Source organism: Oenanthe melanoleuca, chromosome 1A, assembly GCF_029582105.1.
Source record: "Oenanthe melanoleuca isolate GR-GAL-2019-014 chromosome 1A, OMel1.0, whole genome shotgun sequence".
Classification (NCBI taxonomy): Eukaryota; Metazoa; Chordata; class Aves; order Passeriformes; family Muscicapidae; genus Oenanthe; species Oenanthe melanoleuca.
This window is the reverse complement of record NC_079334.1, coordinates 8,182,466-8,199,669: the sequence shown is the minus strand read 5'-3', so window position 1 is coordinate 8,199,669 and position 17,204 is coordinate 8,182,466. Positions and strand designations below refer to the sequence as shown.

At 49.3% G+C, this 17,204-nt stretch overlaps 2 protein-coding genes across 2 annotated transcripts; both read right to left on the bottom strand.

The window, feature by feature from the left end:
- Positions 1–3,864: 3,864 nt before the first annotated feature.
- On the bottom strand, positions 3,865–7,106 carry LOC130248266 (inositol 1,4,5-trisphosphate receptor-interacting protein-like 1). Its single transcript, XM_056481897.1, has 2 exons — positions 7,096–7,106; positions 3,865–6,783 (listed from the first exon to the last, which is right to left on the bottom strand). The coding sequence occupies exon 2, from the start codon at positions 6,778–6,780 to the stop codon at positions 5,125–5,127; it is 1,656 nt and encodes a 551-aa protein (XP_056337872.1). The 5' UTR covers positions 6,781–6,783; positions 7,096–7,106; the 3' UTR covers positions 3,865–5,124.
- Positions 7,107–11,723: 4,617 nt separating this feature from the next.
- LOC130264174 (inositol 1,4,5-trisphosphate receptor-interacting protein-like 1) lies at positions 11,724–13,300 on the bottom strand. The gene is given in 2 exon segments (XM_056512198.1): positions 11,724–12,292; positions 12,295–13,300. Coding segments are annotated over 2 exon segments (1,560 nt in total). The 5' UTR covers positions 13,286–13,300.
- Positions 13,301–17,204: the final 3,904 nt, after the last annotated feature.

Sequence of the window (17,204 nt, the reverse complement as noted above, 5' to 3'; positions counted from 1 at the left end):
TACCCCACATTGGCAATCTCATCAATATCCATGTTTGGGGCACCTTTGAGGATCACTGAGTGTAAGCCTTGACTCCATGCTAAGCTACAGTTAAACCTCTGAGTCGATGAGGTTGGAAAAGACCCTGAAGATCACAGAGTTCAAGCACAAACTTAACACTGCCTACTCCACCAATCAGCCGGGTCCCACAATGCCACATCCACATGACTTTGAAATCTCTCTGAGGCTGCTGACTCAACCATTTCACTGGGCATTGTGTTATCAGGTTTGATATGCTGTTTCCACGAAGAATATTTCCTAGAGAACCTTTCAATTGTTGCTGTGGTGCAACTTGAGGTAATATCTTCTGCTCATATTTTTGGTTTCCTGGGAGAATATAATGACCCTGACCTGCCTGCAACCTCCCTCCAAAAAGCTCCAGAGTACTATAAGGTTGCCCCGGAGTTGCTTTTTCTCGGTGCTAAACACCTCCACCTCCCTCAGCCCTTGTTCATCAGACTTGTGCTCCAGGCCATTCCCCAGCTCCATTTCCCTTCTGTGCACACACTCAAACATCTCTGTGCCTTTCTTGTTTTTAAGGGACCAAAAGTGAAAGCAGGATTTGAGGTACAGCCTCACCGCTGCCCTGTGGGGAAGGACAATCCCTGCTCAGCTGCTGCTGGCCTCACTGCTTCTGACAGAAGCTGGGATGCCTTTGGCTTCTTGCCAGTTTCCAGCCCCTCTTCCCCCAGCCTATTCACTGCATGGGGTGGGAGAGACAAAAGCACAGGACCCAGCATTTTGCCTTCTTCTATCTCATACAGGTGGACTTGACCCATCCATGACACCTGGCCAGATCCCTGAGTAGAGCCTTTTCTCTAAAAAAACCCTTCCCATGTGCCAGGATGTCAGTGAGGATTTTGTTAACATGAAGGCCACACTGAAGATGGGATCTGTGCACCCAAGAAAGGCCCACTTGTTCTGGGGCCTTCCATGGCACTGGCAGCACAAGTGAGAGCCCTTCCTCGGCCTTGGTCTTCAACAAGGTCCCAGTTTGGGCAAACCCTGAATTCAGTATGAGGTCAAATACAGACTAAGACATATGGCAAGAGGGCTGCTAGGTCAATATGGGCTGGGCTGCTTCTGATCTGCTTGGATTTTTAATAGATTTGACTGGAATTTTCTGAGAGGGAATCATTCATTCCACGCTGCACTATCTCCTTCCGTGCTTTGTGTACCCACACTTGCCATGCAACTTCCATCAAGAAAAATTGTAACACAACAAGGTCTATCTCTAGAGCCATCAATGAAGTGCTGGGCACTCCCCTCCTCTGTGTGCATGGTCAGCATGGGGCAAAGAAAGTCACCTGAATATACAATTCCCTCTCAAAATGCCTGCTTTGTTGGAAGATGTCTTTGCCCATTTTAATCAAATACAGTTTGGCAGAAGGAAGGAAGGTCAGCTCTGCCATAGTTTTGATCTCCTGGCAAAGAGATCAGGAAATACAGACAGACATCCCTGTTGTAACTGCACTGGAATTATTACTGCAGGACAGGAATTGACACAGAAAAAGTAAAGACAACCTTACCCTGCTTGGGAAACACCCAGCTAACATGTTTGTATAATTTTATAACTACATCGTGGCTTCTCCCCTCCAGAAAGTCTCAACTAATGTACAAGGCTGCCTGTGAGGTATCCATGGAACACAGCAACAAAGCTTTGGGGAAAGGGGCTGGTTGAGGAAGACAATCTAGGCTTGCTAAATGAACTGGGCATGGCCCCAGTAAAGATTAAAAGGTATGTAAAAGAAATTTTGAAGAAAAATGGTGAACTTTAAAGTAGGAATACCGCTGGAGGAAATTAAATGGAACCAAGCAGGGGAATATGTTCATAAAGAATCAAATAAAAACACAGCACTGCTGCACATTGACCCATGGAATGGCTCTGCCACCTGTGCTGCAAACCTCTAGCTCAGAGCAACTCAACAGGCTGTGTCAGGAAACAATTCTTTCATCGTACAGTATAAGATATATAAATAAATGTATGGAGAATGTATGCAGTGTAATTTTATTCTGTGGTGAAATCTTCTAGGCAGGGCCTGTTCAGATGTGGCAAGCCCAGGAATAAGCTCAGTAATTTGAAGGCAGATGTTCTCATTGGGGCAGTTTAGAAACTCTCTATTACTTGGATAAATTGTATCCGATGTCCCATGGCCTCTCCCTTAATTCAAGTAACATTTCAGGACTCCACTCTGTCTGTTGCAGCCGTACACCTCTGGTGTCGAGAAGGTTTCTCCACACAGGGAGATGCCCCAATGCCTCAGGGCCACTCCCAGGCTGCTCCCTGGTCTCTAAGGCATCAAGGAGCCCGTGGCCTGGCTGCTGCACGGATCTCCCCGGCTCTCTCTCTGCCGGCCGCTCTGCAGAGCTCCCAGCTCCAGCTGGCAGGGCCTCAGCGCCCGCCCTGTGCCCTCCTGCCCCGGGGCCACAGCAGGCCCTGCTTGCTGCCCTCATGGTGGCCCTGCTGGCCCCGGGGCTCTGCAAGGGCTCCTGCGGGGGCACCTTCCTGCGGCCTTTCAGTCCCTGGCGGGCCCAGCACAGACCTGCCCAGGGCTGTGCACAAGGGCCTGCAGGGACAGCACCAGCCCAGGGGCTTCCCACGGACACAGGGCGGCCCCAGGCTGCAGATGGGGCAGAAATTCTTGGCTCTGAGGCCGCTCAGGCCCTGGCCCACGCTGCCCACAGCAGCTGAGGCTGCCCCAGCCCCGGCACTGATCCCAGGGGCCGCGTTGCACGGGGCTGGCAGCAACCCGGCCCAGAGCAAGCTGTCCCTGGCCTGGGCAGCAGGGCTGCAACAACATCATTTGTAAGGACCCTTCCAAGCCCGGCCCTTCTGGGATTCTGTGATCACAGGGGCCAGGGCCAGCTGGGCCTCATTGCTGATTAGAACCACTTCAGCACTGGAGCCTGTGGCTGAGTTCAAGGACACTGTGCACAAGCCCAGACTGCTCACAATGGGTGAGAGGAACCAATATCATAGATCTGGCTGAGATCAACACAGTCCTGCACAACGCACATTATTGAATAGTATTGTTTATTGAAACAAGAGAAATGCAATTTCTTGAAATACATAAATTCACTCCCTATAGAGCATAATTATGTGTCTCAGGAAGACAGAGACATAATCTATGGCTTTACTTCCACATTAAAAAAATGCTATATATCTAACAGAATGTTTATATGTTATATAAGTCATAAATATATCTATTTTATGGCAATCTTTCCTGTTATAATTGCAGCAAGAGCACTAATATGTGTCAAAGCAGATAGTGACACAATGCAGGTATTATAATGGTTTCAACAGAATTCCGTATTATTTTTATATACATGTACAAATGCTCCATTTTTGCTTTATAATAATTTTTTGGCATAATTTATTAAATAGAAATTTTGTATCATTCAAAATATTTATATTAGGGTATATTTACTTTTATGAAACTTTAGTCATACATATGGTCATTGAGAGCTCTATAGTATATCATATGCATGCATGCGACATAGACATATGTATATATACATTAAAAAAATAGATCGAGATCCTTGTCTATACAAAATTTCATGTCAGCCCCAACACATTTGGTACAATGCTGACCTACATATTTGCCTTCCAGGGAAGAGGAGAAACATGGTTCATGGACTGATCCTGGGCATTGCCCAGAGACCGTAGACTCTCCCACATCAGAAATAGTCAAGAACCATCTGAACAAAATCTGTGAGGTTTTAGACCTCCGGTGCTCTAAGGCACCAACTCCGGAGCTCTTAGGCTCTTACTCCCAGCTTTTGGCTCCTACTTTGTCGGGTTATGTTAAATAAGTAATACAGCTAATAGTTCGAAACTTTTTTATTACAAAGCACATCTTGTTACAAAGCACATCAGTCTCAAAAGGCAATAGCATAAAAGCAATGCCAGAAGCAGTAGCAAAGCAAAAGCAAATGGCTAAAAGCCCTGGCAAAAGAAGCCAGGTAAAAGCCAGTGGCTGAAAAGCAGCAACTCTCCCCAGTACATATTATTCTATAGGATTTTTCAACAAGCTAAGATACAAACTCGGACCACCACTCCTTAACTTATTAGGATTGTAGATGTTTAGGACGCTAGGTAACGTATACAACTAATTATACAACCTATCTTGTTCTATCTGAAAAATGTAAGCAATATTCTTATTATACTTCTATTATGTCTAAACAGTGTCTACAATTACAATCCTAGAGCCCCCACTGAAAATATGAATATGAATTTTAACCTTCACTAGAACTTCAACTGCTACTGTGGAATCTAAAACTTTAACTTACTAAAAACACTAGAACTTACCCTAAAACTTACTAACTTACTTCTATTTAAATGTCTACTTTATGTATGATTGGCTTAATATAGTTCAATGCATCTAAAGGCTTTAATTCAATCCCTGCACTCTGATTTCTCTCTGAAGCATTCAGAGAAACCCCTGGCCCACTGACTCAAACAAAAATCCTTTGCAATGCTCAGCAGAAAGACAAAGAAGGAGCAGCTGTGGTCAAGATTATCCCACAAGTACTGCTTCCAAACATTTCCTCCTCTGGGATTCTGAGATCTCTGTCTTCCCACCAGGTGAAGCTCCATGAGGAAAAATAAACTCTAAGAAAGAGGTGTGGGCAGTCACAGTCCTGGTGGTAACGGGACTCTCTCTCACAAGTGCCCTGGCCACGGCCTCTTCAGCTCCATCAGCTGTGACTCCCTGAGTGTGTTTTGCTCCAAAGGAAAGGTGTGGTAGCAATTGCCACTGCCAATAGAGCAGTGCCTACTCCATGTCCTGCATGCTCAGGTCTGGGACAGCTTCTTCCCAGGATGTAGATTCTTCACACAAAGCCGAGACCAAAAAACCGAATCAGAGTATTTCCTCTTGTGCGATCCTTGATCTTTGCAGCCAACATGGTCACCTCTGGATGTAGTGCTGAGGAGACTGTGGACAAGACCCTGCTGCTGTTGGCACAGTGCTGCTTCCCTCTCTGTATCCCACATTCTGGCCTCTTCTGCCATAGCCTGGAAGGTTGTTCTCTGCTGCATGGGGCGGGCCCCAATAAGCATAACTCTGTGCAGGAGAGCCTTTTTCACTCTTCATTGTCAATGATCCGTTTGAGCCACCAATGCAGATCCACGTACTGACTCATGGCCTGGGAGTGGGCAATGGGATCCATCTCCAGGTCATAGAAGAGATTCCATGACTCGGCCATTAGAACATCTGGGGGCAAACTGATCCCCTCAGGAAGCCTCCGGTTGCCCACAATGAAGTGGTTGAGGCGTCTCATTTGCACACATGTGCGAAGGCCCTCGCTGATGTCCAGCACTCGCCTCACAAAATGTCTCCTGCGCCACTGTGACACGGGTACCACGCTCAGGAGGTGCATGACAATAGTCTTGATGGTGTAGGTGGAAAAGCCCAAGCCCAGCTGCAGACGGGTGAAGAACTGCAGGCATTTGAGGTGCAAGCTGTCATAGGGGGCCCGCCTGGCGATGTACTTGAAGAACTTCATCTCTGCCACGGCGTAGCTCTCCGGCCACACTGTGCTTGAGGTATAGGCTTCTCGAGGCTCGCTGCTCACAAACACGTCCGAGTCGCCTTGTCTCACCCCAAAGAGCATCTCGATGCGGAAGCTTTCCCTGCCGTTGGTCACCTGGAATTGGCAGGAGCGTCTGCAGGGCAGCAGCACTAAATGCCAACTGTGGGACTGAAGCAAAGCCGGCCAGACTGCTCTCACCAGCTGGTAGAACCAGCGGGCAGTTTTGTGCACGTCCAGGTAGGAGTCGGTGCACAGCGTGTCAACGAGGCTGGGATCCTGCTTCGTCCTCAGCTCCTCCTCGGGCTGGTGCAGGAAGCACAGCATGTCCTTACCCCGCTGCGCCCTGCCGCAGGTGCACTCCTGCTGCACACGCACGCGGAAGTTCCTGACGCGCCTCTGCCCTGCAGTGTCCAGCTCCAGGTGGAAGCTGTGCCCTTGGGGAGGAGTCATGGGTACCAGCACCTGGTACACAACATCCTCCTCACGGGGACTCCAACCTTCAAAGGCACTGCCCACCCCAATGGCTTCTTGCAGGACTGGGTAGAAGGAGTCGGACAAGACGCGCCGAAAGTAACTTGCAAAATTGTCCATGAGGTCAGTCGTCCACTGGCATCTTCTCAGCAGATCCTGCACTGGCCACTGGATGCGCTCCATTACCATTCTTCCAATTCTATCAGCTAGAACACGATCATCGACCTCATTTGCAACATGGACTTGGGCTTGTGCAGCAACTTCCATCGCATTGCCACCATCATTGTCGTTTTCCTCCCCATTCACATCATTGTCTCCCTCTTCTCCTCCTTCATTTCCCACATCCACTTCTCCATTTCCAGCAGCTTCTTCGATTCCCTCCACATATCTGCCCTCCTCTTCATTTGCACCATCGATTTCTTCCTCATGCTCCTCTCTCCTCAGGCTCCTTTTCCTCCACATGTACCAAAAGGTCAAGAGAAGCAGCAGGAGCCCAGCAACAGCCCAGTGCTGCCAGAGCCACAAGGCAGAGCGGAGCAGGTCTCCCCAGTCCCACACACCCTGCTTCAGGGCCAGCTGCTCCACCTCCCGCTCCAGACGAATCTTCTCCTCTTCCTGGAGCTTGGCCCACGCCTCCATTCGCAGACGGGTCACCTCGTCCAATCCATCACCCACAGGCTGTGGGTACTGGAGTACACTTTGCAAGAGCAAGAACCACAAGACCCAGGTATCCATGGTCTGCAGGAGGATGGACAGAAGGCCATGAGTGGCGCTGGGAGGGAGGCAGCTGCCACTGGGGACAGCAGGGATGCCAGTCCCAGGACTCTGGGGCAGGAAGGACAGGGCCCCAGGCAGCTGGCAAGCAGCGAGACCTGTCCCACTGCCCCAGCAGCAGCAGCAGCAGCAGCAGCAGCAGCACGGTGCCCTGCCCAAGGCTCTCCCCCCATCAGGGGCTGTCCCTGCATGCAGGGGGAGAACCCAGCCCTGGGTGCAGCGTTTCTGTCCCAGCCCTTGTCCCCAGCCCGCCCTCCCCACCACGTGTGCACTCACCGCCTGCCCAAGCAATACAGGGCCAGCGTTACCTGCTGGGGCCTTTTATAGCTGCCCCCACTGTGACATGTCCCCCATGATGTCACACATGTGTCACAGAACACCAGAGCCAGGCCAGCCCCGCCCTTTGTCCCCAGCCCAGCTCAGGCAGGATTATTGGCCCGGGTGTACTGGTTTAGGCAGCATTTCAGTGAATCCTCTTCAGAAAACATCTCTTGGTCTTTCTCTGGTCTTTCTTATCAGCTACCCCACATTGGCAATCTCGTCAATATCCATGTTTGGGGCACCTTTGAGGATCACTGAGTGTAAGCCTTGACTCCATGCTAAGCTACAGTTAAACCTCTGAGTCGATGAGGTTGGAAAAGACCCTGAAGATCACACAGTCCAAGCACAAACTTAACACTGCCTACTCCACCAATCAGCCGGGTCCCACAATGCCACATCCACATGACTTTGAAATCTCTCTGAGGCTGCTGACTCAACCATTTCACTGGGCATTGTGTTATCAGGTTTGATATGCTGTTTCCACGAAGAATATTTCCTAGAGAACCTTTCTATTGTTGCTGTGGTGCCACTTGAGGTAATTTCTTCTGCTCATAGTTTTGGTTTCCTGGGAGAATATAATGACCCTGACCTGCCTGCAACCTCCCTCCAAAAAGCTCTAGAGTACTATAAGGTTGCCCCGGAGTTGCTTTTTCTCGGTGCTAAACACCTCCACCTCCCTCAGCCCTTCTTCATCAGACTTGTGCTCCACGCCATTCCCCAGCTCCATTTCCCTTCTGCGCACACACTCAACCACCTCCGTGCCTTTCTTGTTTTCAAGGAACCAAAAGTGAAAGCAGGATTTGAGGTACAGCCTCACTGCTGCCCTGTGGGGAAGGACAATCCCTGCTCAGCTGCTGCTGGCCTCACTGCTTCTGACAGAAGCTGGGATGCCTTTGGCTTCTTGCCAGTTTCCAGCCCCTCTTCCCCCAGCCTATTCACTGCATGGGGTGGGAGAGACAAAAGCACAGGACCCAGCATTTTGCCTTCTTCTATCTCATACAGGTGGACTTGACCCATCCATGACACCTGGCCAGATCCCTGAGTAGAGCCTTCCTATCCTCAGGCAGATCAACACTCCGGCCCTACTCATATTCATTTAGATTTTGATCCATTTGCTGATTTTCTCTAAAAAACCCTTCCCATGTGCCAGGATGTCAGTGAGGATTTTGTTAACATGAAGGCCACACTGAAGATGGCATCTGTGCACCCAAGAAAGGCCCACTTGTTCTGGGGCCTTCCATGGCACTGGCAGCACAAGTGAGAGCCCTTCCTCGGCCTTGGTCTTCAACAAGGTCCCAGTTTGGGCAGACCCTGAATTCAGTATGAGGTCAAATACAGACTAAGACATATGGCAAGAGGGCTGCTAGGTCAATATGGGCTGGGCTGCTGCTGATCTGCTTGGATTTTTATTAGATTTAACTGGCATTTTCCGAGAGGGAATCTTTCATTCCACGCTGCACTATCGCCTTCTGTGCTTTGTATACCCACAGTTGCCATGCAACAAATTGTAACACAACAGGTCTATCTCTAGGGCCATCCATGAGGTGCTGGGCACTCCCCTCCTCTGTGTGCATGGTCAGCATGGGGCAAAGAAAGTCACCTGAATATACAATTCCCTCTCACAATGCCTGCTTTGTTGGAAGATGTCTTTGCCCATTTTAATCAAATACAGTTTGGCAGAAGGAAGGAAGGTCAGCTCTGCCATAGTTTTGATCTCCTGGCAAAGAGATCAGGAAATACAGACAGACATCCCTGTGTTAAGTGCACTGGAATTATTCCTGCAGGACAGGAATTGACACAGAAAAAGTAAGGACAACCTCACCCTGCTTGGGAAACACCCAGCTAACATGGTTGAATAATTTTATAACTACATCGTGGCTTCTCCCCTCCAGAAAGTCTCAACTAATGTACAAGGCTGCCTGTGAGGTATCCATGGAATCACAGCAACAAAGCTTTGGGGAAAGGGGCTGGTTGAGGAAGACAATCTAGGCTTGCTAAATGAACTGGGCATGGCCCCAGTAAAGATTAAAAGGTATGTAAAAGAAATTTTGAAGAAAAATGATGAACTTTAAAGTAGGAATACCGCTGGAGGAAATTAAATGGAACCAAGTAGTGGAATATGTTGATAAAGAATCAAATATAAACACAGCATTGCTGCACATTGACCCATGGAATGGCTCTGCCACCTGTGCTGCAAACCTCTAGCTCAGAGCAACTCAACAGGCTGCGTCAGGAAACAATTCTTCATCGTACAGTATAAGATATATAAATAAATGTATGGAGAATGTATGCAGTGTAATTTTATTCTGTGGTGAAATCTTCTAGGCAGGGCCTGTTCAGATGTGGCAAGCCCAAGAAGAAGCTCAGTAATTTGAAGGCAGATGTTCTCATTGGGGCAGTTTAGAAACTCTCTGTTACTTGGATAAATTGTATCCGATGTCCCATGGCCTCTCCCTTAATTCAAGTTACATTTCAGGGCTCCACTCTGTCTGTGTCAGCCATACACCTCTGGTGTCGAGAAGGTTTCTCCACACAGGGAGATGCCCCAATGCCTCAGGGCACTCCCAGGCTGCTCCCTGGTCTCTAAGGCATCAAGGAGCCCGTGGCCTGGCTGCTGCACGGATCTCCCCGGCTCTCTCTCTGCCGGCCGCTCTGCAGAGCTCCCAGCTCCAGCTGGCAGGGCCTCAGCGCCCGCCCTGTGCCCTCCTGCCCCGGGGCCACAGCAGGCCCTGCTTGCTGCCCTCATGGTGGCCCTGCTGGCCCCGGGGCTCTGCAAGGGCTCCTGCGGGGGCACCTTCCTGCGGCCTTTCAGTCCCTGGCGGGCCCAGCACAGACCTGCCCAGGGCTGTGCACAAGGGCCTGCAGGGACAGCACCAGCCCAGGGGCTTCCCACGGACACAGGGCGGCCCCAGGCTGCAGATGGGGCAGAAATTCTTGGCTCTGAGGCCGCTCAGGCCCTGGCCCACGCTGCCCACAGCAGCTGAGGCTGCCCCAGCCCCGGCACTGATCCCAGGGGCCGCGTTGCACGGGGCTGGCAGCAACCCGGCCCAGAGCAAGCTGTCCCTGGCCTGGGCAGCAGGGCTGCAACAACATCATTTGTAAGGACCCTTCCAAGCCCGGCCCTTCTGGGATTCTGTGATCACAGGGGCCAGGGCCAGCTGGGCCTCATTGCTGATTAGAACCACTCCAGCACTGGAGCCTGTGGCTGAGTTCAAGGACACTGTGCACAAGCCCAGACTGCTCACAATGGGTGAGAGGAACCAATATCATAGATCTGGCTGAGATCAATACAGTCCTGCACAACGCACATTATTGAATAGTATTGTTTATTGAAACAAAATAAAATCAGTTTCTGGCCTGCCGTACATAAGTTCAGTAACTATTGGGCATAATTATGTGTCTCCAGCCGACAGAGACACAATCTATGATTTTACTTGCACAAATAAAAATAATGTCTTAGGTGCAATATATGTTATCTTTCCATTTTATATGTTATATATATATCTATTTTATGAAAGTCTTTCCGGATATAAATGCACCAAGATCACTAATATATGTCACAGCAGATAATGGCAATAAATATATACAATATTCTATTGCTTAAAGAAAACTACATACAGAAACCGCAACACTAATTTTTTCATGGTATAATAATTTCGTATTTTGTATCTTTGATATTACTTATTTAGCACATTGCTTACTATTTTCTATTTTGCTCTTTAAAAAGTGATTTATAAGGTTTACAATATATCATATCTGTACTCAATATAGATATCTGAAATTAAAATCTAGAATTTTATCTATACACATTTTTACGTTAGCCCCAACACAGATGGTACAATGGTGACTTAGATATTTCCTTTCTGAGGACATGAAGAAACACCATCCATTGACTGATCCTGGGCATTGCCCAGAGACTGTGGCCTCTCCCTCACCATTGAGAGTCAAGAACCATCTGAACACAATCTCTTGCAATGCACAGCAGGAAGACGCTGCTGGAGCAGCCCTGGACCACATGATCCAACCGCGTTTCCTTTCAAACATTCTCTCCTCTGAGATTCTGAAATTGACTTCTTTGACTAGAGGAAGGACTGGGATGGCAAATGGACTCAAAGAAATAGGCGTGGGCAGTCACAGTCCTGGTGGTAACGGGACTCTCTCTCACAAGTGCCCTGGCCACGGCCTCTTCAGCTCCATCAGCTGTGACTCCCTGAGTGTGTTTTGCTCCAAAGGAAAGGTGTGGTAGCAATTGCCACTGCCAATAGAGCAGTGCCTACTCCATGTCCTGCATGCTCAGGTCTGGGACAGCTTCTTCCCAGGATGTAGATTCTTCACACAAAGCCGAGACCAAAAAACCGAATCAGAGTATTTCCTCTTGTGCGATCCTTGATCTTTGCAGCCAACATGGTCACCTCTGGATGTAGTGCTGAGGAGACTGTGGACAAGACCCTGCTGCTGCTGGCACAGTGCTGCTTCCCTCTCTGTATCCCACATTCTGCCCTCTTCTGCCATAGCCTGGAAGGTTGCTCTCTGCTGCATGGGGCGGGCCCCAGTAAGCATAACTCTGTGCAGGAGAGCCTCTTTCACTCTTCATTGTCAATGATCCGTTTGAGCCACCAATGCAGATCCACGTACTGACTCATGGCCTGGGAGTGGGCAATGGGATCCATCTCCAGGTCATAGAAGAGATTCCATGACTCGGCCATTAGAACATCTGGGGGCAAACTGATCCCCTCAGGAAGCCTCCGGTTGCCCACAATGAAGTGGTTGAGGCGTCTCATTTGCACACATGTGCGAAGGCTCTCGCTGATGTCCAGCACTCGCCTCACAAAATGTCTCCTGCGCCACTGTGACACGGGTACCACGCTCAGGAGGTGCATGACAATAGTCTTGATGGTGTAGGTGGAAAAGCCCAAGCCCAGCTGCAGACGGGTGAAGAACTGCAGGCATTTGAGGTGCAAGCTGTCATAGGGGGCCCGCCTGGCGATGTACTTGAAGAACTTCATCTCTGCCACGGCGTAGCTCTCCGGCCACACTGTGCTTGAGGTATAGGCTTCTCGAGGCTCGCTGCTCACAAACACGTCCGAGTCGCCTTGTCTCACCCCAAAGAGCATCTCGATGCGGAAGCTTTCCCTGCCGTTGGTCACCTGGATTGGCAGGAGCGTCTGCAGGGCAGCAGCACTAAATGCCAACTGTGGGACTGAAGCAAAGCCGGCCAGACTGCTCTCACCAGCTGGTAGAACCAGCGGGCAGTTTTGTGCACGTCCAGGTAGGAGTCGGTGCACAGCGTGTCAACGAGGCTGGGATCCTGCTTCGTCCTCAGCTCCTCCTCGGGCTGGTGCAGGAAGCACAGCATGTCCTTACCCCGCTGCGCCCTGCCGCAGGTGCACTCCTGCTGCACACGCACGCGGAAGTTCCTGACGCGCCTCTGCCCTGCAGTGTCCAGCTCCAGGTGGAAGCTGTGCCCTCGGGGAGGAGTCATGGGTACCAGCACCTGGTACACAACATCCTCCTCACGGGGACTCCAACCTTCAAAGGCACTGCCCACCCCAATGGCTCCCTGCAGGACTGGGTAGAAGGAGTCAGACAAGACGCGCCGAAAGTAACTTGCAAAATTGTCCATGAGGTCAGTCGTCCACTGGCATCCTCTCAGCAGATCCTGCACTGGCCACTGGATGCGCTCCATTACCATTCTTCCAATTCTATCAGCAAGAACACGCTCATCGACCTCATTTGCAACATGGACTTGTGCATGTGCAGCAACTTCCATCGCATTGCCACCATCATTGTCGTTTTCCTCCCCATTCACATCATTGTCTTCATCTTCTTCTCCTCCTTCATTTCCTACGTCCACTTCTCCATTTCCAGCAGCTTCTTCGATTCCCTCCACATATCTGCCCTCCTCTTCATTTGCACCATTGTTTTCTTCCTCATGCTCCTCTCTCCTCAGGCTCCTTTTCCTCCACATGTACCACAAGGCCAAGAGAAGCAGCAGGAGCCCAGCAACAGCCCAGTGCTGCCAGAGCCACAAGGCAGAGCGGAGCAGGTCTCCCCAGTCCCACACACCCTGCTTCAGGGCCAGCTGCTCCACCTCCCGCTCCAGACGAATCTTCTCCTCTTCCTGGAGCTTGGCCCACGCCTCCATTCGCAGACGGGTCACCTCGTCCAATCCATCACCCACAGGCTGTGGGTACTGGAGTACACTTTGCAAGAGCAAGAACCACAAGACCCAGGTATCCATGGTCTGCAGGAGGATGGACAGAAGGCCATGAGTGGCGCTGGGAGGGAGGCAGCTGCCACTGGGGACAGCAGGGATGCCAGTCCCAGGGCTCTGGGGCAGGAAGGACAGGGCCCCAGGCAGCTGGCAAGCGGCGAGGCCTGTCCCACTGCCCCAGCAGCAGCAGCAGCAGCAGCAGCAGCACGGTGCCCTGCCCAAGGCTCTCCCCCCATCAGGGGCTGTCCCTGCATGCAGGGGGAGAACCCAGCCCTGGGTGCAGCGTTTCTGTCCCAGCCCTTGTCCCCAGCCCGCCCTCCCCACCACGTGTGCACTCACCGCCTGCCCAAGCAATACAGGGCCAGCGTTACCTGCTGGGGCCTTTTATAGCTGCCCCAACTGTGACATGTCCCCCATGATGTCACACATGTGTCACAGAACCCCAGAGCCAGGCCAGCCCCGCCCTTTGTCCCCAGCCCAGCTCAGGCAGGATTATTGGCCCGGGTGTACTGGTTTAGGCAGCATTTCAGTGAATCTTCTTCAAAGAACTTCTCTTGGTCTTTTTCTGGTCTTTCTTATCAGCTGCCCCACATTGGCAATCTCATCAATATCCATGTTTGGGGCATCTTTGAGGATCACTGAGTGTAAGCCTTGACTCCATGCTAAGCTACAGTTAAAGCTCTGAGTCGATGAGGTTGGAAAAGACCCTGAAGATCACAGAGTTCAAGCACAAACTTAACACTGCCTACTCCACCAATCTCCTGGGTCCCACAATGCCACATCCACATGACTTTGAAATCTCTCTGAGGCTACTGACAGCTATTTCACTGGGCAGCCTGCTCTTAGTCATGATATGCTTTTTCCACAAAGAATTTTTCTTAGAGAACTTTTCTAATGCTCCTGTTGTGCAAATTGAGGTAATTTCTTCTGTTTATATTTTTGGTTTCCTGGGAGAATATAATGACCCTGACCTGCCTGCAACCTCCCTCCATAAAGCTCTAGAGTACTATAAGGTTGCCCCGGAGTTGCTTTTTCTCGGTGCTAAACACCTCCACCTCCCTCAGGCCTTCTTCATCAGACTTCTCCAGCTCCATCTCCTTTCTGTGCACCCACTCAAGCACCTCTGTGTCTTTCTTGTTGCCAGGGGACCAAAAGGGAAAGCATGATTTGAGGTACAGCCTCACCTCTGCCCTCTGGCGAAGGACAATCACTGTATTTTTCCTGCTGGCCTCACTGCTTCTGACAGAAGCTGGGATGCCATTGCCTTCTTGCCAATTTCCTATCCCTCTTCCCCCAGCCTGTTGCACTGTGTGGGATGGGACAGACCAGTGGGCAGGGCATTGCATTTTGCCTTCTTCTATCTCATACAGGTGGACTTGACCCATCCATTACACCTGGCCAGATCCCTGAGTAGAGCCTTCCTATCCTCAGGCAGATCAACACTCCTGCTCTACTCATTTTAATTTCCACAATGCATTGGGCACTGTCCTCTTCTCTGTGCATGTTCAAGATGAGGCAAACAAAGTCACCTGAATGTTCATTTCCCTCTCAAATAACTGCTTTCTTAGCAGATGTCTTTGCCTAAAGCTTGGCAGAAGACAGGAATGTCAGCCAAGACATCATTTTGATCTCATGTCAAAGAGGTCAGGAAATACAGTCAGACATCCCCGTGTTAAGTGCAGTGGAAATATTTCTATAGAGCAGGAACTGAAACAGAAAAAAATTACAGCCCTTTCCTGCTTTGGCAGCACCTGGCTGACATTATTGAATAATTTTATAACTACATATCTGTTTTCTGAAGAAACCCTGTTGAAAATGAGGCCCATCTCTGGCCTGTCAGTACATTTAGGAGTCTTTAAATAGGCAGTAACTGCATTAAATTACAAGTGTCCATTCTGGGTAATAAAGTGCTAAACTCTCGCAGTTGAATCTTTTCTCTCATTCAGTTTGAGGAAGGCCAAGTGGTAGAACATCTTCCTGCAGAAGGAAGCTGCTTGTGGAAAAGCAATAATAACACACACTCCAGCCCTATGACTGAACACGTCTAAAATGCAGTCAATTCTTGTCAAACCAACTTTTGCTGACCCAAAGCACAGACTGATGGCAAAATCGTAGGGCAGGTAACAGCATCTTAGGAGTTTTGCAGAGCTGGAATGAACACACAACCAGCCAGTGGGGCCAGCCCTGTCTTACCCTTGTGGTGACACACTCATCTGAAGCCATGGGCTGTCCCCTCCATCATGCCTTGTCAGCAGTTCCACAGGCCAGGGTTCACCCACCTGGAGGATGAACACCAGACAGGTACAGCTGGGCTTTCTGTGGTCCCACCAAGACCCTTCCATGCACAGCTCCAGGGCTCAACTGCAGCACCTGAGGTTCACCCTATGCCCAACAAGGACAGCAACAAAACTGAGTCCTTCCATCAAATCATTTTAAGTAGCATCACACAAGGATTGTCACTCAAAAACAAAGGCAGAAATTCTCAGGTAGTCCTCATGTCTTCTCATCATGTTCTAACACCTGTATTGCCATGTTATCAGCTGGGATGAGAGCAGAGGGACAGAACCCCTCTCTCCAGGATGATTCCTCCTTAAAAATACTGACAGAGACATGAAGAAGGCACCTGCCTCTCTTCAGCCCCACAAAAGCTCCGGGAGAAGTTCACAAGAGCATCAATGTCACAGATGCCTCTTTTCATCTCCCCACCTTCCTCTCTTCCCCTGCCCCAGCCTCCCCTGAGCACCAGAGAGGGAAGCACAAGGCAAACCCAGGCAAAATGTGAAGATCTGCAGCCAGATTCTGCACCTTAGTGTATTTATTGATGTGGTGTAGGATTAAGTGCAAAGCTTAAAAGGAGGGGGAACAAGGCCCAGAAGAAAGGAGAAAAATTTCATATGAATAACTGATAATGGCATTAGAAGCTGAGTGGGAAAGAAAGGTTGGCAGCTCCACATCCCTTTTTTTTTTTTTTTTTTTTTTTTGTTTCTTTGTTTAAATAGCAAGGCAGTGGAGTATCCTTTGAAAGCAGATAAGCCTGGATATTTCTTCAGGAATTATAGAGAGCATGCCCTTAATAGTATTATTTTTCTAGACCCATTATCTGTGATTTGCTCTCACCTACTTGAGGCAACCACTGAAGAATTAAAAAATACAACTCAGTCACCGCTTCAAAAGCTTTGTTTTGGGCTTTTTTTTCCCCAAGGGAATACAAAGGTACCACTATCACCATGGTTCTTCCCATGATAATTATCAGGAATATACCTCAAACACTGGAATCTGGAAAACAGAAAAAATATGGAAGGATAACCACTCTGTTAAAGAAAAATAATCTTCTTATGGCAGTCTCATATCCCAGTGCACAGCCACCCCATCACTGCCAGGCAGGAAATTCTACCCAAGCATTTAGCACAGAGCAGCTCTGTCAGAGGTGCTGGTTTACATCAGTGCTTCTTTCTTTCCCTTTGCAAATTAAAGGATATCTCTGCCTTGATTTGTAATCACAAAGAAATGCAGATTTGCAACTAACTACAGTATTTCTCATGGAAAGTTCTTTAATTCAGCATGTGGTTTCTCAGATTTTCAACTTCTTATACCATAAAATGATTCCTGAAATGTCTAATTTAGTAGATTATTCACCATTTAGTCATTATGCTCATTTGGGCACCTGGAAAAGGAATTTTATACACATTTTCTCATGCAGGAAGGCAGATGAGTACACACACACCCCCTCTATACACACTGTCAGAAACTACAGAGAGCTAAGAAACAGCATTATAAAATGAAAAGTAACAGGGCCTAAATAAATCTGAAAAACAGGTTATGCAGCAGCATCTCCCCAGAGTCCCTTTCC